The 24,926-nt window shown below is 43.1% G+C and overlaps 1 protein-coding gene across 1 annotated transcript in view; it reads right to left on the bottom strand.

The window, feature by feature from the left end:
- TTC22 (tetratricopeptide repeat domain 22) overlaps positions 1-24,926 on the bottom strand; it is a 222,604-nt gene that overhangs the window by 93,940 nt on the left and 103,738 nt on the right. Inside the window, exon 3 of the mRNA XM_085602535.1 lies at positions 1,883-2,001. Within this exon, the coding sequence (XP_085458661.1) occupies positions 1,883-2,001 (119 nt within the window). The remainder of the gene's footprint in view (positions 1-1,882; positions 2,002-24,926) is intronic.

Genomic DNA, 24,926 nt, shown 5'->3' with positions numbered 1-24,926 from the left:
GAATCTGTAAACATGTCAGCCATCTCTATAACCTTTACATTTTCACAGATATTACACTGTAAAGGCACCAAGAACCATAACCTCTAAAGCCCATTTGTACAGCTGCTAATAGGAACAATTGGACTAATGGTGCCTCGTGTCCTGTGGGTACCTCTGCCATCTTCCTATGCCACAAAAGTCGGCCAAGGCCGCGCTATAATGTGTGCTCAATTCCGGTGACCCTGGTTATGATTGTCTTTACTTCAAAAGTAGGACTTACTGAATTCACACTCAGAAGGTCAGCAACCACCTTTCAACCTTACCATATGTGCCAATTACAGACTAGGAGGATATATAGATATAGCCTCTTGGGGATGGTCAGTAATTTTACTGGGACTGGGTAAGAAAAGGGAAAGCATTTGAACTTTCCTGCACACCTGTGACTGTAAAGCAAATTCAAAACGTATTGACTATACAACACAAAACAAACAGTAAGTATGTTATGATTCTGCTGTAGAATTCACAGATATATTCTATGGGGCCGATTCTCAAACTCATTTATGAGTACAGGAACTAATACTACAGTAGTACTCTTTTGCATACTCTTACGTGCCTTTGTGAATAGACCAAACTAGTGAAACTCCTTATTAGTAAGTGTGCCAAGAAGGCACAGTCTTTCCCATTCACACTAAGTCTGCATGAATATTCATTCAGTATTCCCACTTTAGATTAATTTTTTTAGGGCCAGTTAACTCAGGACTGTATGCCTTTGTGAATGAGCCCCTACATATTTTGGGAATTATCATCACAGCAAATATCATTAATATTTTACTGACGCACCATTCAGAAATAGCATTTTTATCTTAAGTATTTCGAGCCCAGCAGCCTGCATCTTCAGGGGTATTTAACTGATTACCGAACTTAAAAAAACGATTAAATTGACTGACTGTAGAAAGAAACTTACTGGATAAGAGTAATTGACTCATTTACTGAACCTGCCCTTTTCGCAATATTGCCAGGCCCAATTCTACAACGAGGCCTCAACTGGAAATACCTGAACAGCTTTCAAACAGTGAGAGATCAGACACCTCTATCTGGGTTATGCCTGGAGTGCTTAGACACACACTGGGTGGATCTGCCTGCACGAATTGCAGTAGGAAAAACCTGGGGCCAATACTGCTGGCAAACATTGTTGGATCTGATCTGATATTGTGCACTGTGGAAAGGGTGAACATTTGACAAATCAATGCAGCATCCCACATTCATAGAACTCCGAATGATGAGGTAATTGTGCACTTCTTAAATACCACGCCCACTGTATTGCAAAGTGCTGCTGCATTCGGAGTGAAACCCATTGTCTTGTTGGGCTTTCTCTTACTCACCGTATCATTATTTGGGTGCTTAATGATACGTATACAATTAATGAATTTAGATACTCCAATCAGTATGCTTAGTCCAGTCTTATCCTAAAACACTAATTATTTTCCGAGGTTACTTGTCATCCATCATACAGGTTTTGAAGGTCTGCTCCTAAGGAACATGTGAGGAAGGTTCAAAAACTGTCAGTTTTGTAAATAAAAATATTTATAAATTAAATACAAATGAATCCATATGATACACAGGAACACATTTGTAACTGTTAACACATGAGACAACAGTAACGCTAGATCTGTAATGTTAGTTGTTGAATATATGCAGAAGTTTGGTTCCTTCAGGGAACAAGTGGGCAGGGGGCGCAACAGGCATGTTTGCCCCCAAAAACTGCTGCATGTGGCAATAATAAGGTGCAGTAGCCAAGACACTTTTGTGGGCCAAAACGTGTCTACAACAATTAAAAAATGGTGGCTTCTTGGAACCTTATCCATGAAGGTTTAGCTATTCCATATGAGACCTTTGCACATACCTCGATAATGAGAGTTACTGGACTTAATGGCTTCGCGGAGCAGGACCAAAGTCCTGTTGAATGATGGCAACCTTTGATGCTTGGCATCCTCCTCCTTGTTCATCAGAATCCCATCCAGCCTGTAACAAATAGAGAGGTGTTCAGTACAGACTCGCTCCTGTTTACCACCAAGAGAGACAGACACTAGAATGAAAATACCCCACGCAGGCCCAGAAAGACCAGTTTCATGTAACGTTGTGTCATACCTTTAGAACTATTCAGAGAGAGTGTCTGGGTGGTGGGGAAAGGGCTGTTTGCTGATACTCACTTCCTCCTGTTGCAATGACTGAACACGTGCTCTAATCCACCCTTATGTCACAAGCAAGCGAAGAGAAGGACATGGGCCAGAGAACATGCCCCATTCACTGTCTATGACTTTGTAAACAATTGCACTTTGAGTGACCTGTGAACTCTCGTTTTTAATTTAGCTTTGCTATTCGGTGAAGAATGGGATGATTACCCTTCTTTTCAGAAATTTTCCCAAGTTTATATTTCCCTTTTGTGGTCCTTTTTTTGGCAGCTGCACTGTGATTGTGATTATTGTATTATATTTGAATATGTTATTGAAGAATTTAGGAATTCCAGTTTTTATTTGCACAGATATGCTCCATCACATTGTGGTAATTTGTACTTTCAAAATTAGATTCTGCTAAAGATTCTTCAAGACTTACTGACTTGATTATCCCTGAGCTGTTTTAATTTAATCAATATTCCCGTTTTTGGTATATTTGAGGTTGTTTTCCAGTTCATCGATTACTTAAAAAGGGGTAGCATAGTGGAGTGAATCTCATCTGCATGACTCATCTTATTACAAAGAGAAATAAATTATTACCCAGTGTGCAGAAACCACCTTTGGGTAAGGCAAGTTTTCTTTCAGAGAAAGGCATCAATTAAAATGTTTTTCAAGTGATTAATATGCCTAAATTTCCTTCACTTATCATCTGTGCAACAGAACATTTTCTGCATAAATGTAAATGTTATTTTTCTCATTTTGCAATTTTTGTAAGAAAGGTTGCCATTTCTGATTTCCTCCTATATAAGACAATCGCATATTCAATGGAGAGGTATTTACCACTGCGTACCAATGTAGATATTGACCATATGTCACACAATGAGTCACTCCCCCGGTAGATATAGTTTTTTTCCAGAAACTTAAATGTGGTCTTAGCTTTGGAGTAACAGGAGGTTTGCAAACATAATATAAGATTGATCATAATTGGAGTGTTTCATTTTATTGTCTCCAAAGGACACAATCCTGGGCATGTTATCAATAATTATTACAGAGTTGCAAGTAAATAAACCTTTATATAGCAGTTGGTTTTAAAATGTTATGTGTATAGTATTACAATAAAACAAAAGCATTTGTAATACAAACAACAAATCCCTAAGATTAATGAATATTAGGGCCTTTAATAGAGAAATTTATTTTTAAAAACAATCACCTTTCCTTTCCAACAAAATCAACTTTCTACAAGATTATTAAGATAATAGTCTATTCTTCTTCTGCACATGATGGGCCCGATTCACAGAACTATCTTAAGACAAAATCCTAAACTTACTACCATTTTGGTATTCACAGAAGGCACTTACTCATTTTGGTATTCACAGAAGGCACTTACTCATTTCGGTATTCACAGAAGTTAGGAGTCCTAATTTTAAGACTCCTAAATGATTTCTGTGAATACCGAAAGTCTTAAAAGTTAGGATTTTTCTCCGTTTAGGAGTAGTAAAGTTAGGACTCCTAAATGCCTTCTGTGAATACCGAAAGTCTTAAAGTTAGGATTTTTCTCAGTTTAGGAGTAGTAAAGTTAGGACTCCTAACTTTTGGACTCCTAAATGCCATCTGTGAATACCGAAAGTCTTAAAGTTAGGATTTTTCTCAGTTTAGGAGTAGTAAAGTTAGGACTGCTAACTTTAATACTCCTAAACTGAGAAAAATCCTAACTTTAAGACTTTCGGTATTCACAGAAGGCATTTAGGAGTCCTAAAGTTAGGAGTCCTAACTTTACTACTTCTAAACTGAGAAAAATCCTAACTTTAAGACTTTCGGTATTCACAGAAGGCATTTAGGAGTCCTAAAGTTAGGAGTCCTAACTTTACTACTCCTAAACGGCAAAAAATCCTAACTTTAAGACTTTTGGCATTCACAGAACGCATTTAGGAGTCTTAAAATTAGGACTCCTAACTTCTGTGAATACCGTAATGAGTAAGTGCCTTCTGTGAATACCAAAATGAGTAAGTGCCTTCTGTGAATACCAAAATGGTAGTAAGTTTAGGATTTTGTCTTAAGTTAGTTCTGTGAATCGGGCCCACTGTAATTATTAAAAAACATAATTGAACTTTATGTAACACCCCCTACCAAGAGCTGAGCAAATACAAATACAATGTGTAAATGACTCCTTATTTTTCCTATTAAATGAAGGAGGCATTACACCTCAGATAAAACCAGGTTTTGTATAAATATTCAAAGAGAAATATTGAAATAGAGAGTGAAGAAGGTTTGCTAGATATGCGTCTTTAAATGACAACTAAGATAACTTTGTTGACCTAATGTAGAAAAGCTAAAGCTTAAAACTCTACCTACCTTTCAAAACATTACAATCAAAACAAAGTAGTTAAGCTTCCTCATGAACATTTTGTTTCAGAATGAATTTAACATACACCATCACTATCCAATAGATTCCTGAGATGATAAATCACCACAAGGAGGCCCCCGTAAAACAAGAATAAAGCTTAAGAAGATTCTCAAGCAATTCTTCCCATAAAAAAGATTGTATGTTTTTTTCAAACAGAAGGCATATTTTACAGGGCTTACATCTGTGTCTATCGCAGCAGAAAAATTATTCAACTGGTCAGGTAGGATACAAGTCATTCAAACACAAGAATGGTCAAGACTCTTTGCTCAAAGGGAGGGTAAAACACAAGAAGAAGAAGGAAACCCATTGAATAACAAACAAGCATATGGGATTGACAAGAAAGCCAACCATTGATAAGTAAAGGACATATCAAAGCCCTCTAATAGTACTGGTCTTGTAAACAATAGGTCGTTTGAAAGCAGACAGGTAAAAGCTCTCTTTAGGCGAGGCCTATCTAAATGGCCAGTTGGATGCACAACTGTTTAGATAAAGTGGAATTTGTCTGTTGGCCCAATGGAGAAGCTTTGATATGTGGTAAAAATAGAGAAGATGGTCAGACTGAGTATGATTTAACTCATCTGGTACTTGTGGTTTTGCTTTTTCCGCATTACAAATGCAACGTTGAAAACATCTAGAAGGAAAAACGGAACTGGATGAACAAGTCATGCCTCCCACGAACCACCCTGAGAACCCTGACACTGAGTTCAGGCAGAAGAGTTATTAGTAATATAGGTTTAAATCTGTCACGGGGGGGCTGGCCAAGTATTTTTCATTCATTCAGTACACTTTCTTGAAATATGAATTTTGATGATTAAAACTTCAGGTTTTGATGCCCAATACACAACCTTCTTCCACAGACTGGGTGGCAACTACTGTCCAATATCCCTCATCAATAGTAAGTTACTATCTTTGCCACACTGGTTACTATCCATCTCAAACAAGTACTACACACACTGATACATCCAGACCAACGCAGCTTTATGCCGGCCCATAGCACAAGACATTGCCTCCGATGCCTTCACATGGCCCTGGCCCACCGTCATCTTCTGCCTCCTGACTTAGCCTTACTTGTTATAGACTTAGAAAAGGCGTTTGATACCAGTGACTGGGGTTACCTACAGTTAGTGCTGATGCGGGTCGGAGTCGAGCCTCGCTTCCGTAGAATGGTCCAGGCCCTTAACTGCAGTCCCACAGTGTGGGTTCAGATCAATGGTGTCCTCTCTCATGCCTTCCCCATCGGACGAGGGACTAGGCAGGGCTACCACCTATCCCCACTCCTTTTCGTGCTGGCAATTGAACCATTTGCGCAACTCATCCGTACTGATGCTCAACTACATGGGTGGGGATGGAGTGATGGCCACGAAAATCGCATAGCCTTACACGCAGACAGCATCCTTCTATATTCGGTGGACCCGCAACAAGTGGCCCTCGTTGTCTACACCTCCTGCGATACTTTGGGGAAGTCTCAGGTCTCCAGGTGAACCCCTCCAAATCTGTGCTGGTGCCCCTGGCCCCATATCAAGATTGCTTTGACTGGCAGGAAACTATTCATGTCCGCTGTCTCCGTTTCTGGGTCGTACTACACGCTGAACTTACCTGGTTCCTTTATTTTGAGCCCTTGACATTGAAGGCCAAAGCCGACTTCACTAAATGACAGTCTTCCCCCTGATCATAATGGGTGGCATATCTCTGTATATAATGATGATGTGATGCAGTTTTTTTTTACACCTTTCAGAATCTGCCACTCATACCACGGTCATGGTTTTGGGCCCTGGATAGAATCACAACCTCCTTCCTTTGGTACGGGTTCTGACCTTGTCTTGCCTTTGCTCACTGCCAGCGTGCCCCACACGACGGTTGCTTGGGTATGACCACCGGGAAAAGTCCTTTTTAGCAAAGGCTTTATTACGAATAGCCTTTAGAACGAAAGCAGCATTACGACGGTGGCATTACTACGCCCGTTTTTATGCTGAATCGTATATTATCATAAATGGCATCTCAACGCCAGTTTCCATTACGAAGATAAGGCTAGCTAAGCTGGGTAAGGGTGGTTTTAGGGCTAAGGGAAGGGCCAGTTTTAGGGCTAAGGGTGTGGGGGGTGGTTTCAGTGCTAAGGGTGTGGGGGGTTTAGGCTGAGGCTGCATAACCGAGACACCTGCTCTCACATGACTGCCTTGACGCACCCTTATGGCGTCCGGAACTGCCCGGGGCGATCCCAAAGCGTGATTCGCAGTCACTGGTTGTAGGATGTTCGGGCTTTGAACGTTTTTCCGATCTGCAAAGCAGCTAGTGATCTGGCTCATTACAAACAACATCCAATGAGCAAGTAAGTGGAGTGTTTTATTACAAAATGATGCGTTGTAAGTGGCCGCGTGATAAAGGCCATCATTCTTTTTGTATATTTGATAGCACTGTACATGCCGTTCAAGAAACTAGTGTGATAATACCAGCTTCAATCTAACGCTTTCGTTGTTGGAGCCGTCGGCCTTATGGCTTAATTCTAGCATCATACATCCATGACCAACGTCTACCTCTATAATGTAGCCTCACCACCTAGCAATTCATGACTGGTTTCATGGGGGCTGGTCGGATCCTGCTTACCAGTTGGAGCTATCCCTTCTAGGATTCCCTTAAATCTTAGCCATGCTCTATGGTTCCCCAATCCCCAACGCCACACCTCTGATGACCAAAATGGCTCTTCTAGCTTGGAGGGCCACATTGCGCCACACTCACTGGGACACAAGACTCACACAACAAACACCTATTTGGCACGGCATCTGGTTACTGGAGGTGACGACATTGCATAATTCTATAAATACCTTCAACTGAGACACACTCTTCAATATTTTGCCTCACAGACCAACTCTTTCCATGAGTCCAACCCGCTGAAGGCTAAACTCCTTATGGGTGATCTGGGTTATGGTGGGATCTCAAAAATGTAACGCACTTTGATCATCAATGCCCCAGGCACTTTAGACCATCTTAGAGCCTAATAGGAGAACTGGATAGGTCCCCTCAAAATGATAATTGGAGATATGACTGATGGCGCCTAGGGTTATCATCATTTCTTCCAGGTTGTGATTGATCCAAAAGTACCTCTCCCCAGCTAGACTACACCAAGTGGTCCTCCTTCCCGGGCCCGCCTGCCTCGTTGTGGTGACGCTCCCGACGATTTCTATCACATGGTCTGGCTGTGTCCTAAGATTTAGGAGTTTTGGTCTGTGGTGGTGGGAGAGCAAACTGACTTGCTGCGGTGGGAGGTCACCCTTTCCCACTTGGTCCTTCTGCTGGGGATCCTCAATAGCGTTGGGGGCACTAGGCCTGATTGGTCCTTTTTGGGTACGGCTCTTATGGTTGCCTTGGGCGATATTGCCACTCGCTGAAAATCTCCCGCCCCTCTTACCCTCTTGCAGTGGCGCAGGGGGGTGGACTGGTGTGTCTGATGGAGCAGGTAGTGCAAAATTCTGTATACCTCCTCTATTTTTGCATGGAAATACTAATTATATAATCTATTAATTATAATATTATTAAACGAGTGTTGCATGTATATTAATCAACATTATTAATACTTAAACTACACATGGGATTTGCTAATTGCATGGCTAAATAACTCTTATAACTAAAATCTGTACGCATATTAACAATAGTATATGTGGTAATAGAATACTGCATGATATATGTTGCTTTGTGATGTTGCACCCTCGAGGAGGATCGAAAAAGGTGAATATAATTGCTTTAAATGTCGCTATATTCTAGATAAATACAAGCACATAGAGGGATTAGCAAGGGGTTAACATTAGGATCACCATTTCTATGAATTAATTATTCTTTTGTGTTTGTTTCGCTTAAGTTGGCATCTGGGCCTAAATCCAATATGGCCGCTGTCACCACACGCAGAAGTGGCCACTGTCTCAGAGGCGCGGAGTGAGCTGCGCATGTGCAAGAAATCTCCTAAACCTAGGATACGAAAGGGGACATTCGCCAAGACACGGAAACAATCAACCTTACAGTAAACCGGAACAAGCCGATACTTCGCTGATCAATGACCTCACCCCTCGAACTGTACTGAAAATCTGGGAATATAAGTCGTACGATCTCAACCAGCCAATCACGACTGTTCTAAAGTTTAAAATTGTATCTTCTTTGACTTGATTTATTATTAAAAAAAAGGGTAGTAGAACAGGGAGGGTTGAGATCTCTCTTTCTTTTCATTCATCATTTTTCCACGTTCGTTCGTTGTGACGCCTTTCCTGAAGGTCCTGATGCTGTCCGACCGCTTGATGACTGCAAACTTTTTCTAAATCCACGGGCTATGATAGATGCTTGCACGATTTCTGGTCCTTTGATAAATTGGGACTGTAATGTGCTGAGCAGAGGACTTTGAGCTTTGGCCTGCTTTTTCGGACAATTTACGACAAATTTTGGTTATGCAGAGCCAATGAATTAGAGGACTTCAAATAGCCAGATTAGGTAAATATGATGTTCTGTGATTTATTTGAATTGATCTAAAAATTCTAAACTTTGACGAGACAAATGCAAATATAAATCATTATGAAAATTTAGATAAACAAATACTGATTAACAAGAAATATGAGTTTGTGGTTTCATTAAGGGAAATAAGGATTCTGAGTCTTAAAAAGTGTTTTAGCTGGTTCTAAGTCACCATCAACCAATCCAACTGAATTGGTCCGTTGACCAAGTGGGTGGAGTGCCTTGATGTTTGGGACTAGGGATCTATACGCGAAAGATGTTAATGTATATTTTGTAAAATAACTTTTCTCTCCCTATAGGTTATAAGGTATTTCCCCCACATGTCCAGCGCTTGAATTACTCATCCCTCCTGTGTGCAGACTTGTGAGAGAGACGTATGAGTGTTGGTGTTATGGGCCCCACCAATGAATGTGTGTGTGAATGAGCTAGTGTGACGTCGGGTCTGCGACCCAGGGAGGATATCGGTAAATGTTATTCCCCGTTCCCAGTCTTGCGCCGGATCATGTCCAACAAGAAAAAAAACAGTCTATGAGGCCAGGGGTTGTTTCCTTAAACATGGTATTTTCTGAGGCAAGTGGCTAGGCCAGTTAGCCTAAGGTCCCGTCCGGAGACGAGGATGTTGCTGTTGTTTTGTACTACCGTATTGTGTCATTCATTAGCCCATGCATTGATCAAACGCTGTATAATCTTCTCCGACATGCTACTTGTTTGTCCTTTTGTTCCTTCTATGCAAAAATCAATAAAATCTGTTTATGAGATAAACATAAAACTTCCGTTTTTACAGTGGTTACATACAGCTGCTACATAGTGATGAATGCATTTTTAATATGCAGAAACGGCATCAGTGAATATCACACCCCGATGCTTGGTTTGCAGCCTGAAATAAGTATTACCCAATATCGGGTATTTGATCCTGTGCCAAATTTCAATCTTGCCAGTCATTTGTACATTCTGTGGCCTCAGACAACCTGTTGGGCTGGACACACTCAGACTTCCAGTAAAACTCAATTTTAGAGAACACTGAAATCTAAGGTCAACGGTTAGTCAAGCATACCTTGCAGGTAAACTAGTCTCCTTTTGTTGGCCTCTTCGTCTGGAAGTAGACGGAACTCATATCAAGACAAAATCCTCTCTCCTAAGAGCCCTGAAGGCTGGTTCCTTAGATTGCTGGCAAGCTGACCGGGAAGTTTAACGCTCACCTCTGTGATCTGTCAGTCAAGAGATGAAACCTCAGCACTGCCATCGCAGCCTTCCAGCTCTTCATCGCTGGAAATCCTGAATTCATTCAAATAATAGTAACACCTATTATTAACAGTGCTTAGGCACAACAATCAATTGTTCTGTGTTGTTTGGTCATTTTGGTTGATTATAATTATTTAGGTGACTCATTTTTGGGGCAAAAGGAGAATCAGTGTACACAAGAATTTAACTACTTTCAAGAGGTGAAGAAGTGACAACCGGATTAATCTTCATACTGTATGTCCATCGACTAAGCCATTTCTCGTTGTTAACACCTCGGGCTGGTCTCACAAGCCAATGTATGGAGCGCATTATTTGGCTTTTTGCGGGCCTGTTTTTTGGGATGCTGAGCAGGCTTTTACTGTTGATTTTCCTGACATTAAAACAAGTATTGCTTTCACCAAGATCCAAACCCAGGCAGTCTTCATTATTTTGCAAAATACTTATATAGCGTGTCCTTACAAACAGTGCTTAATTTGTATACCAATGTGTGCTGGGCGCCCAAAGTTGTGCTCATAAGCCCGCGTTCAGCACTGTCGAACGTTGGGCTGCCAAATACCCTGGCTGTGTAGTCTTGGTTTCACCTCTTGCCTCTTCAATCTACCCCAAGACACCCCATTCCTGTTAATCTCACTCTTGCTGGTAATTTTCCGTCCCATAGTTCTCCCTTTGTCACTGTTATGCCATCTTTCTCTTCCTCCGCCTTTCCCCTTTTTGTGTTTCTTTCTTTCTTTTGTTCTGGATAAGTCTGTTAAGAAAAAGTGAGTGCTGACCCCCCCCACCCACCCAAAATGAATGCTGGTTGGCCCCACCTGCAATCACTGGCTCAAATTAAGCACTACTTGCAAGTTCAAAACGGCCCTAATTTTCAAACATAAGCCACATTTTTAACAATGTAATTCACTGATGAGGGCCATTTTTATCTTGGTGCCCGGGCTTATTTTCTGTCCAAGACTGACCCAGACCTACTTCAAGTAGGGGTAGTTTTTGGCGAAAAGCTTGGTCTGGCAATACTAGTTGATTAAGGTTTTCTGATTTCTTTTCTTTCTTTTTTCCTAACACCCCTCGACCCCCCACGGTCTACGTTCCCTACCAGCCGCCACAGGATTGTAAATAGCATGTCTCATTTTGTACCCCCTTGCGTCACTTTTTGTTGTTTTGCACGGACGTAGTGCCTTAACGAATGTGACATATATTGTACTGCGCCATGCTACTGACATCTGTGCGTGACCTGCAGGTCGCAATTCGAGATCTAAACTGGGCAGAATCAGATCTTTAGCCTTCTGAGTTTGATGAAAAAAAGTACCATGAATTTGCGTTTTACCAAAAAGAACGCCAGTAGCAAGTGCTTTATTTCAATAGCTTTTTATTTGCTGTCTCATGCATTGGTTGAGGATATAATCACCTCTTTTTAATGAGTCGGCACTTTGCAGTAAAAAAGAACACCGTTTTAAGAGCAAGCTCGTGGAATCTTGCTCAATCATGTTTTACCACATTCTAATAAAACTTTTGTAAATTAAGAAAAATGGTTTATTTTAAGTGAAATTTATCTAACTGTGTGAAATTAAATGAAAAAAGGCACATTTTTTATTCTGTATTGTCATTAATGACAAAAGCACAACACAATGATCACTTGAATTATGAAGTGGAAAACAGATAAAATGGACTAAAATAATACAACACATTAATAGACCTGTGATCTGTCTTTTTACTTTCCACCCTTCTCTCTAGCCGAAGGAACTCAGCAAATTGTTAATATCAAGGTTTGGAGTTAGTGTGTGTTCCAAGACAAATTTCAGAGCAGCTCTCTGCCAGCCTTCCAAGAAATCCGATTGGCTCTCCAGATGTATTTAAGCCAGGTTGTACACCAGTGTGTCTACTGTTTAGCATGACTAACATTTAGTGGCGTGGAGTGTTTTAGAGTGAAGAGAAAGTGTCAGATTATGGACTAGAGGGCCATAGTGTGGAGTGGTGTTGAGTGGCATAGAATGTTGCAGAGTGGAGTGGCGCAGGGTGTCGTAGAGTGGCGCAGAGTGGAGTAGAGTGTCATAGAGTGGAGTGGCGTATGATGGAGTGTTGCATAGTGGAGTGTCATATAGTGGAGTCTCCTAGAGTGGAAGGATTTGATTGGAGTGGATTGGATTACAGTGGAGTGGATTGGAATGTATTGGAGTCGGCAGATGTGAATTAAAGTGGAGTGGATTAGAGTGGACTGGATTGGATTTGAGTGGATTAAAAGGGATTGGATTAAAAAGGGGTGGTGGGGTTATCCTTTAGAGTTCACTTTGACAAAGGAAAGCCCAGACAGCATGGCACCAGCTTCCTCTCCTGAGCAAAATATCATTTTGCCTTCCTGAAGTATTCTTTATAATTACAGCGCAAGTCTTGGTCTTCTTGTATCTGGATAGGTTCAATGCCCGGGTCACCAGCAGCCATCTACCACTCCCATCTGTCTCTACGAAGAAGTGCCATGCATACTGTCTTTCTTCTCAACCACATTATCTCCTCCCTGACAGAATTACCATAGGTCCTCTTACATATGTTCAAGAAATGCTGTATCATCAACTGGCAATGGCCAGTTTCTTTCCAAGCTCCATTTTGGGCTTGCCATCCATTTAATCGGTACAAGAGAGACACCCAAAAAAGAGGCGCCGCAGAGGACTGACTGCCTACACCACCTGTAGATGGAAATGCCTTTGTCGGTAACTTCCTCATATATATATATAGCTTTATTTTGACATCCAGTGTCATTAAAGCAATAAAAAGAAAACACTTTAAAAAAACAAATAGAGAGTCGTTTTATCGTTTCGACAATGCACTAAATGGTGATATGATATGTAGACCCTCCAGATATTCGGCTGCCCCCTCGGAATAGACTACTGTTACCTAATTCCACAATTGGAAGAGTTAAAACGATCATAACAGTAAAATCATATAAACAATATAATAAGAATAAAAGATGAACATCGTGGCGATTCATCTTAGATAGAGTCATGCAATGGGATACCACCCTGTAAAACGATCCAACCCTCCACGAATAAAAACATATGAGGTTAAAAAAGGGAAGGAAAAAAGTGCATGTGCATAGCATATATTTGTAGGGCTAATAGAACAAGCCGTAGCGCCCTATAATATTTTAGTATCAGCTTTTTTCAAAGATTGTAAGTACAATGCGCTAGAGAAGTAATATAATGTATGGCCGTCCGGGTACTCTCGTGTGTCCTCGTTTAGGCTGTGATTATCTGATTCCACCTTTCTTTTTTAAGAAAAATATACACAATGTGAGGAGAGTTTTTCAGCGACACCCCACCTACTCTCTTGGAACACTTTTTTTTACATCCGCCTGAGACAAGACGTTAGGGCTTTAACCCCGTGCTTCCCACAGCAGCCCCCTACAGTGACCCCTCTACACGCCCTCCTTCAGAAAGATACCCACACGCATGTTGTGTCGATGCTGTACCGCACTACCCAAAAAGACTGCACACCCAACCCCCCCTTGGCCAGGGCGCGCTGGGAGGAAGAACTTGGCTGCCCCCTCTCCGACGACCAGTGGTTCTTCTGCTGTTAACAGACTGGGAAAATATCTGCCAGCAGTAGGCTGCGCATCATTCACTATAAATACCTACATTGTCTTTACTATACACCTGCACGACTGATGCGCCTTCACCTGCGAGACACTGACTGCTGCGACCGTTGCGGAAGAGAGGGGGCGGATTTTAGACACTTAGCTTGGGATTGCCCTCCCATCCAACCCTACTGGACGGAGGTGTTGGCAGTGCTTGACCAGATGACCGGACTGCACGTTCCTGATGATCCCTGGGTTATCCCGGGGCCCTGGCCGCATCAGCACGGAGATACATCTCCCTGGCACTCTTACTAGCTAAACGGCGAGTTGCCTGCAGATGGGGCAGAGGGAGGGTGCCAAAATTTCAAGACTGGCTGAATGACCTTATATTTTGCCAAGATCAATTGCACACCTATGCCGAGCTCCTACCGCCCTCCTCCCGCCCTCGCGACATATGGTCCCCCTCGAGGCGTACCTCCTGGCACAGGCGGCCACTAATGACGCCGATGCAGCCGCACAGCCGGATAGGTGACAGGACTCGCACATGGGATGTAGTCTGACTACTATTACACCTCAGTGTGTTCGAACTGTAATTTACACGCTATTTGTATTAATGCTATAATCCAAACAATGGTTCATGAGCCAAACTTAAAAATAAAGTTTGTTATTTTAAAATTTAGGAAAGAACCTAAAGAAAGAAAAAGAACAGAGGCTAGCTATATTCCACATTACCCATGTACCAATAGTATAAAAAAACTGTTATTTAATATTAGTTAAACAAAAAACATATTACACACATTAATAGTGGCGCTCATACAGTTACACAGACAGTGTTATAATTATAAACAATGACAAGTGTAAACAAACAGGTAGTGGCTGAGAAAAGATACAAACAACAGGTTTCAAAATAAAACTAAAATACACAATACAACAATTGTGTTCTCTTTCATTTAGGCCACATTACTGGCGTCAACGACGTTTCGACCCAAGGGTGTACTTTAAGGGTCATCATCAGGACAAAAGCATCATATCAGGGAGCGTCCACTGTTTTTCAAATAAATCTTAATGAACACGAGCAATAATTCAACATAACTTCTGCATCAGGCACTTGAACTTGAGATAGAATCTGTCGGTATGTCTGAAAAAATCTCAAGTTCAAGTGCCTGATGCTTAACTTATGTTGAATTATTGCTCGTGCAAGTGCATAGCGTAAGGTTTTGGGACAAGGAAAAGCAGCCGAAGAGCCTTGCAATGATTGGATGTTAGCGTGCTTCAGCAAGGTACTATGCCAAACCAGGCCTATACTTCTGTCTGATTCGCAAAGAGTGGCCTAGAAAACTTTGCCACGCAACACACAAAGAAGGGTCTTGGTTCGGCCCTAAGAATGCGTAAGGCAACCTGATAATCCTGTGTTCCCAGTTGTTGACACAGTGGTTTTAGCCATTTAGCCCTCGGGTTGCTGAAAGCCAGGCAGGCAAACAGGACATGGGCAACACTTTCAACTGTGGCCTCGCAACAAGGGCGGTTCTTTGGGGTTTGGTTAAGCGAGTGCCATTTCACTGTGAACTCACAAACAGGAAGTGTGCTGAGCCTGAAATGGATGTATAACATCCTGTTCCGTGGAACTTGAATAATGTCTAAGAAAGGCTCAAGGCGTCTAGTTTGTCTGTAGAGATAAACTTCACAAGTTAGTCTGCCTAGGTCCGAATTACATGATTCTTGGTGGTCCACCCATTCCCAGTAGCGGTGTTTTAGCTCGTCTTTCATGGGTGGCTCTTGGCTATCCCAATGCGCTTTAAAACCTAAGGCTAAGATCGCTTTCCTGACATAGGAGATCCAGCCTATTTTATGTCCAGTATCTAATCGTATCACCTCAGTAATAGGCCTTGGCGCCTAATGCGGGCCCAGAAGAGAAGGGGGCACAGCCTCGCTATATCACTAATGGACCGCCTGTCCATGTCGAGCTTTAGGGGGGTGAGGGTAATGGATTTGGGCAGCATCATCAAATCTCTGAAAAACTTGTGCTCAGATCTACAAAGATCATGAGACTTATCCAGTCCCCTTAGCTCTGCCCTGTAGAGTGCAGCACCTACCGCTTTGGCTTCATGGACCTGGAGGTTCGGGGCTATCGGTCTGCTACAGGAGAGGCAATGTTCCCTTCCAATTGCACCCACTACTCGTTTAGGCCCCAGCAACATCTTTGCTAGGTGGGGCTTCCATGACAATTTGTCAGAGAGTTGAACACCAAGATATTCAAAGGTGTCCACCCTTTCCAGAGGGATCCCACCTAGCAGAGAGGTGCTCCTATAGGACTTGAGAGGATTAAAGGCCGTAAACTTGGTTTTTAGAGTGTTAATGAACAGCCCCCGGTCGTCAATGGTAAAGATGGAACCTATTAAGTAGTCCCTGCAACCCTGCCGGTGTCTTAGACACCAGCAGGGTATCGTCAGAGAATAGGAGGGTTGGTACCTTATCGCCCCCCCAGGGTTGGGGCATCAGCAGGGACATTCTGGAGATAGCTGACCACCATGTTCATATAAAGAGAGAATAGGGTGGGGGCAAAACGCAGCCCTGTGTAACTCCCCTATTGACTGGGATGCACTCGGTCAGTTGTCCCTGTGACCCCCATCTAACCTGTGCATAGTTTCCCTCATGTAATCGGATCAACAGATTTAAAATAAAAGGAGGAATGCCCATGTCTCTTAGGGATGGCCACAGTTTGCCCTTCGGGACCAGATCGAAGGCAGTCTTTAAATCGATGAATGCCAGATAGAGACTCCCCTTACCAATCACTACCAACTCCCAATAGATAAGTAGCAGGCGGAGTACCTGATCGATGGTCCTTGTCTTAGGTCTAAAGCCTGCCTGGTACTGGGAAAGGATGGTGTTATCATCTGCCCATAGCTGGATCTTCTGCAGGAGGACTCTGCCAAAGACCTTCTGCAGAGCATCAATCAAACTAATGAGCCTATAGTTTGAGGGGTCCTCTCTAGGGTATTTTTTGTAAATCAGGACCACCTATGCACCCTTTCAAGACCCAGGTATGGGGGCGCTGATGGCTATGGCATTTACCAGAAGAAGGCTGTAATGTGCCCAGTTCGGGGTATCTGCAAGAAATAAGTCCACCGGAAGGCCATCTGGTCCTGCAGCTTTGGAGGGAACTACTCTACCTATTGCAGCCTCTATCTCAGCCTGAACAAAGAGCTCATCATCGCTATGAGGTCCAAAGGGAACTGTAAGCTCCAAGGGGGGGGAATAGTCTCTGGTGTTGAATAAAGGCTCTGAAAGTGGCTGTACCATTCCTGGCCTATGATAAAATTTGGGGGCGGGCATGCACCCAGCTTGCTGCCCCAAGCCACAAGGGTCCAAAATAACTTAGGGTCCTTGGACATGCTGGCTTCCTTAAGTTGCTGGCATCTGCCTGGTAGAGGTGGGGGCATAGCCGTTGTTTTTAAGTACACTTTTAATTGCCGCGTTACAATAGACCCTCTCCTGGACTGTGAAAACTTGGCCTTCTCTATAGATTTCTCCCTGACCAACACCTTTTCCGGTCTGCTAATTTACCGCCCCCATGACAATTCCTTACTGCCCTCCCCACTACTGTTTCTAACTTAGTCTGCACACCATCTAATTTTACTGTGCTTGGGGACCTTAATCTCCATTTAGATGACCCCTCTGACTACTCGGCTAATGAGCTGATATCTAATCTCTCGGCACTTCAGCTCACTCAGAGAGTACTTAAACCTACGCATATCAATGGTCATCTACTTCGATCCTGTTTTTAGCAATCTACGAGAGCTCACTGTAGGCAACCCCACTCCACTTCCATGGTCGGATCATTTCTTAATTCCCTTAACCTGGGAAATTCATGGACCCACGTTTTCCCCTAACATAACCTCGGCTCTGGAACGGAATTGGTCCAAGCTTCCTACTGAGCACTGGATTTCCCTTCTTGAAGCCACCAGACCAGCTAGTGACCCGAACCCCATTGTGGCCAACGAAATGTTTAATCATTGGATCCAAAGCTCCCTTGATGTAGCTCTCCCAAAGAGACCCGCCCACAAAAAAGGCAGGCTGAAGATTGCTCCCTGGTTCTCTCCAGGAATAAGAGAACTAAAACAATCTTGTTGAAGACTTGAACGATCTTGGAGACAAAATTATTCAGAATCCAGGAAACTTAAATATAGAGAGGCAATCAGATTATATAAAGCTGAAATTAAAGCTGCCCAAGCTGCCTTTTATGAGGAGAAAATCATTTCAGCTGCAACCTTCCCCAAAGAAATCTTTCCAATCGCCAAAACCCCCTCCAATCTGCCTCATGAGCAACCAACTTCAGGGGAGGCACTCATAAGGTGTAATAATTTGGCGGAGTTTTTCCAACAGAAAATTCATAACATCTATATGTCCCTTCCGGCCTTCCAGAATCAACAATCTGTGACCCCGACCCCGGAGCCACTTGCTGGAACACAAATCTCATTAGGGCAATTCCCCCCATTGGATCCTGTCTCATTGGACTTGATCATGGCAAAAATAAAATCGGGCTCCCCTACTGACCCCGCCCCTCCCCTGCCCCTCACTTTAGCTACCGACACCATTCGCCCTGTAATCCTTGATCTTGTCAACTCCTCCAGCTCATCCAGAACGGGTCCCGCTGCATGGAAATGCGCACTGGTAAAGGCCCTTTTAAAGAAACCTAACCTTGACCAGTCTAATTTAGCCAATTATCATCCCATCTCGCTCCTTCCCTGGATGAGTAAGATTCTGGAAAAACATATAAATGCTATACTAGTAGATTTTCTAGAATCTAACGATCTTCTCCATCATTCCCAAACTGGCTTTCGCCCTCAACTAGGGACCGAGCCTGCCCTTATTGCAGTAACTGAGGAGGTGAGGACGATATTGTATCAAGGAGGCACTGCAGCGATCATCCTCCTGGACCTCAGTGCCGCTTTCGACACTGTCAACCATAACACTCTGATCCTTCGGCTAAAGAGTGTGGGAGTGACAGGCACTGCTATAACATGGCTACAGTCCTTTCTCAACGACCAGGTCTTTCAGGTTTTTGAGGGAGATGTTGTTTCCAACCGGCTGCCTCTCAGCTGTGGGGTGCCTCGGGGCTCCTCCCTGAGCCCCACGCTGTTTAACAGCTATATGAGACCCCTGGCAGAGATTGTCCAACCATTTGGCATTAAAATCATCACCTATGCAGATGACACGCAGCTCGTGGTGGCATTGAACCACCCCGAGAGGTAATCTAGCACCCTAGGCCCCTGCCTAGAGGAAGTTGCCAAATGGATGGAACTCTCTTGCCTTAAACTCAACGGGGATATTGTGGAAATATGGATTTTTCTGGTCAGTTATGTCCCCTATCTTGGACCCCAACGGTTTCATGTATAAATCACAAGTACATGTATGTTCCCTCCAGTTCCAGTTATGAAGACGCAAATACATGTGCGTCCACCGTTAACATGTCCTCTTTCAGATCCGCCATGAATGGGCTGGATACTCCATTCCTAAGTACGAAAGGCCACCGGCTTTATATGGTTCACTTATGCCATTTTACAGTCCAGGCAAGTAGGCCCTGATTCTGCCATCAAGCTTTTCCTGCCTTCTGCCTCTGAGAGCTCCAGTCTGAGCCTGCATCTGTATCCATGAACTTTGTCCTCATTCTCTGCGCAGCTAACGGTGCCTGACATCAGCCTGTTGCCTGCCAAAAACTGTATTTCACCTTCAAGATTATCTGCTTTGCTCCGCTCCCTATCCAATGCATTCCTGTCTAGTAGTTTAAAGTAAACATTCTTCCAGCTACCGAGCAAAGGGCCCGGCTTCTCTGTCTTTATGCAAGTAATTCATAGCCCTGTTACTATGGAAGATTCCTGCCCTCGCATCTAGTGTAGACACTTAGACGCTTGTACACGCACTAACAGTCAGTATAGTCAGTATAGAATAAGATTCTACTCTAAGAGACCTCTCTTTTGGATAACATAGTTCTTTAAACATAGGATGTTAGATATGATTTGGGATTAGGTTGACTTGACCCTCCAGACTTCTGTCGCCACATGTAGAGCTAAATGTCAAGTCCCCTTCACCCCCTAGTTACACGTCAATCACACGTCATGCTGCTGCGCGCGCATTTCTGCCAAGTATTTCTGCTGACGTTGCGAAATTCTTTCATGGAACCACCCTATTATGACATCATACCTGATGACGTTCTTTAGCTACGCCCAGTTACACCTACTTTTGCTACGCATGTATGTTTTATCTTTACTATCAATTGTTACGCCTCCTGCATTTGTTTCACTGTAAAGCCTATTGTATAAAAATGATTACCTATCAAAAAAGTACGGTCTTCACTTCCTGAACCTTCCTGGTGATGGAATCTGGAGCTCATCAATTTAAATTGATTATGGAATAAAGCCCGTTCCGAACCTCTAATACCACGGATTCTGCCTCTTATTTTACTGAGCTATTGTTATAGATTTTCCGCATCAAATTCAGTCCCGGTAATTAAATTATTTACCACATGAATGGCGCCCGAATAGGGACACTTTCTCATCTCACGCGCCGGCGGTGCGTTGCAGGCCCGGTCTCCTGTCACAGCTGGACGGACAACAACGCGTACCCACAGGATTTCCTGTATCTCCCTCCTGCCGAGCGGGGGTAACTGAGGCTGCGATCAACACCCAGACGAGGCGGTGAGAAGTGCGAAGTATCCCGACCAGAGCCTAGCTGAGAGAGCAAGATCCGAGGTATACAGAGGCCCACCAGTTTCCGAAGTTTCCGAAGTTCCGAGTCGAGTCCGGTCCGAGTTCAAGTTCAGTTCAGTTCCGAGGCCTTCCGTTCCGAGCTACCCGGTGAGTACCATTATCGGGGAGGCGTTCTGACGTGCACATAGGTTGTGCCGGTCAAGACGGGTTTGGGTACACAAATCCGGTCTGCACTGTTTCAGCAGTGTATCTGTACTGTTTAGCAGTATATCAAGTATGCCTAGTATATGAAGTCAGAATTATCAAGTTAGTATCGAGTATTATGCTTAGTGAACGGCCATCATTGTTGTTCATTAAATGTTAAATGTTAAATGTTTTAATTACGTTCTGTATATTGTGGTGTGAATGACTGTTTATTATTGTGTTTTATGGTATTAAACGTGTTCAAAATTAGGTATCAGATCAGTTCTCAATATGCCGCTCTTTTCGAAATTAAGACAGATCACAACCAGAAAAGGGGTACTCGAAGAAGCTGTTCCCATTCCTCCTAGGGACACTCCAGGGTACTTCATGTATCATAAACATGGCCTAGACGCCATATTATTTCTTGATCTATGGGTAGACTACACTAAGGAATTACCAGAAAGCCAGAGGTGGCCCGCAGCTGGGACCTGGGATGCAGAGTGCATCGTGAAAGTAGAGGAAGAATTAGGGAAAAAGAAAGCTAGACAATCACAGAAAGACGCCATTGAATTATGGCGAAAAGAATCGTATAGACGTACGGAAAAAGCACGTAGACAGGAAGAGAAGAGTAAGGAGAATTCAAATAAAGTTCGAGAAAGTGTACTAATTGAAGAAGGTACTCGAGTAAAGTCAGAACAAACAGACAGACAAAGAAATGCCCTTGTAAATGGTATGTATCCTCTTTTGGCCGAAGGACTACCTAAGGCTACTCCGGAGATACCAAGAGACTTGCCACCCCCATTGTTTCCGATAAAAGCACATCCCAAAGGACATCCCAGAACCGCAGAAGATGTTTTTCTTTCCTCTTATTTAGACGACGCAGCTCCCGAGTATGCTAATGCTGCGCCACATAGACCGCCTGCCGAGGGGGTTCAACGCCAAGACCCTCCTCCTCCGCAACAGCAAACTCCGACACAAGTTCAGGCAAGCACATCTGCTTCGACATCTGTATCCACACCTATAGTTGCTATGTCACGTTCGACGAATCCTTTCACATCCAGCACCCCAGGTGGTGCTACCGGAGGTACATCAAGCATTTTTTCTACGCCACCCAGAACAAATAAACTTTCCTTTCAAGAATTAGCTCACCAACGTACGCCCAAACTAGTAACTCCCAATACGCTCAAGGAACTTCTAATAGATTGTAGATATGACCCGGTGCCCGGAAAAGGGGACGAAATGGTGCTAGCATCATTACGTATCCGACGAGCTGCAATATATTTAGGGAAGCTACCAGGAATGACTACACACTTAGAAAATATATATCACTTTGTCCAGTCAGGACGAGACTCCGAAAGTATTGACAGAGCCATGGAGTACCAAAAAGTGGAAATACAGGGGGAACTGTTACGTTTCCTCATAAATTGTGTGATCAGAAATCAAGACCGACCAGGGGTAAATCCGAAAGAAATGCAAATTCTTACCACATGGAGTCAGAATATATCAGAGGGGAGACATGATAAACGATCATGCATAGTAGCTATGAGCCGAAAGATCCGCAAAGAAATAGAACGAATACACGAGGAAAGATTAGCAGTAGACGAACCAGAACAAACCGAGGACGAGGAAGAATTAGAACTGCCCACAGGACAGTTAGAAACTATGGCCTATGTAGGTAGAGGAAGACCTTGCAATAATACTAGATGTTTTACTGATCCGATATGTCCGATACGTCCAGATAATAACAGAAAATTCCAAACTCCTATAATAAATATAAGGTCCCCCGAACATTCATTCCAAGCCGCTGACAAATTACTCCGAGAACGAAGGGGTTATCATATACTCGATTCTATGGACGAACAAGAATTAGCCAGGTCAGCCGTTCACTGGGTTGATAGTCCTGGAAAATATGGTGATGATACACTAGTACACACGTTTTTAAACCTCGCCCCAGATGAACAGCGTTTAGCTGGTATCTATATGATTCAACAACTCCTTATATTATATAAAAGCCAACACTCCGATCCTGGTCCATTACCTGATATATTGACTAAATTACTCACGAATAAATGGAGAGGTTCAGGTACTGAGTTAATTAGAGAAATACTAGAATCCAGAAAGCAGTACATTCTTTTTGTATGTCCTGAACATGTCTCACTACCCATCAAGGAAAGAACGACGTATTACATGGATAGACAGAATCCCTTACGCGAAGTGCACCCGATAAAAGGTGATGACAATGAGTTTAAACGTGTGTTTGTATACACACCCATATCTAAAATAGAACTATTAGAAATGAAGAAAGTGGTACCCAGTCATGACAAAGACCCAGCGGGTTTCCACCGTGAAATTAAAGATATGTTACTCATGGGAGAATATACCTACCCCGACATTATGACAATATTGAAGGTATTAATGCCTGCGGGCATTTACGAAAAACTCAAGGAAAAGGATTGGGAGGTGGGAGACCAGAAGATAGATTGGACAGCATTAGAAAACGAAGAAAAAGCTCGAGGTCCAGGTTCAGGGCTCGGGGACAAGATCAAAGCACTACCAGGTCTACTAGTACAGGTACTGCCACGTCTATTAACTACGAAAAAGGAAGACTGGGGTGCAATCTCAGCCTGTAAACAAAAATCAGATGAAGACACTAGTGATTTTTATTCCAGATTTGAGAAATGTTTTGGTATAAATAGTGGAATAAAAGCAAGTAGCGAGTCGTATCCACATCTGTTTGTGACAAAGTTAGTTGAAAATGCCTTGCCCCAAGTTAAGAATAGAGTATTGAAGTTCGAGAGTACCTGGCAAGGTAACACTCCGTCACAAATGTTACAAATGCTACAGTATCATCATAACAGAATTAGAGAAGAACAAGAACATGAACATAGACGCATGAAAGACACGAAAATGAAAATGCTAGTTTCCCAGACAGTGCCAGTTGACGGTCATAAGAAGGGTATAACACAGTCCGGTGTTTCAACAGGTCCTGTTAAAGGGACGTGCAACTATTGTAAACAGCCAGGTCATTATGTACACGATTGTCCAGTTTTAAAACATAATATCGCCATAGGTAATACTAAAGAAAGACCGCGGCCACTTAGACAGGATCAGAATGAACAAGGAGCTCCGCAGCATGCACAGTCTATGCCGGCTCCGCAACAGTCTATGCCAGCTCCACCATCGCAGCCTATTGCTGCCACACAAACAACGACCCGACAGATGTATCAGACCGCACAGTATGACTATCCTGATTACCAACGATACTCATGAAACAGCCTAGAGAGGGAAGTTGGCTTACCCCTTATTGAGGTCCCTGTGGATCAAGAAGGACCTTATGTACACAGTGAACTGTTAGGTCAAGATAGAAAATTCTTACTCGATACAGGGGCAAGCCGAACAACAATAAAACGTAGTGAAGTTCCAGGGGCACCCCTCTCAGGCACACAGAATATTTCCCTTGGTTTTTCAGGAAAACCTATCATTAACGAAGTAACACAGCCTCTTCCCCTTACGATTGGTCCTTTGACACGAACTACAGATTTATTGCTTACTAAATCATGCCCAGAAAACTTGTTAGGTATAAAAACTTTGAAAGCTCTAGGAGCTATAATATGTTGTTCTCCGGAAGGAGTAAGATTGTTTTTACGAGATTTTAAAGGGCACTATGTGTCCCGAGACATGGATTCCCGACTGCAGACTTTACCCACACATTTATGGGCACAAGGCCCTACAGATGTTGGTTGCATGAACATTACACCATATCGAGTCACACTAAAGGCAGGAGTGGTACTACCACGAATGCGACAATACAAGTTACCCCCAGATGCTGTAGTGGCTTTACTACAAATCATTGACGAGCTTATTGGCCAAGGAGTGGTTGTGGAAACAGACTCCAATGTATGTAATTCACCGGTAATTCCGATTCTTAAACGAACTGATCCAACAGCCCCGCCAGTATATCGATTGGTTATTGATCTACGCGAATTAAATAAATGCATAGTACCACAATACCCCGTAGTCCCAGATATTTCTTCATTACTGACAGCCATTGATTCCGAAGCAACATTCTTTACTGTAATTGATCTCAAGAATGCCTTTTTCAGCGTCCCAATAGATCCGGAAAGCCAATACTTGTTCGGATTTAGTTTAAATGGACGAAGCTTTAAATTCACACGCGCACCTCA

The sequence above is a fragment of the Triturus cristatus genome, chromosome 4_2 (assembly GCF_964204655.1).
Source record: "Triturus cristatus chromosome 4_2, aTriCri1.1, whole genome shotgun sequence".
NCBI lineage: Eukaryota > Metazoa > Chordata > Amphibia > Caudata > Salamandridae > Triturus > Triturus cristatus.
The sequence above is the reverse complement of the archived record's forward strand: the minus strand, read 5'-3'. Positions and strand labels throughout refer to the sequence as shown.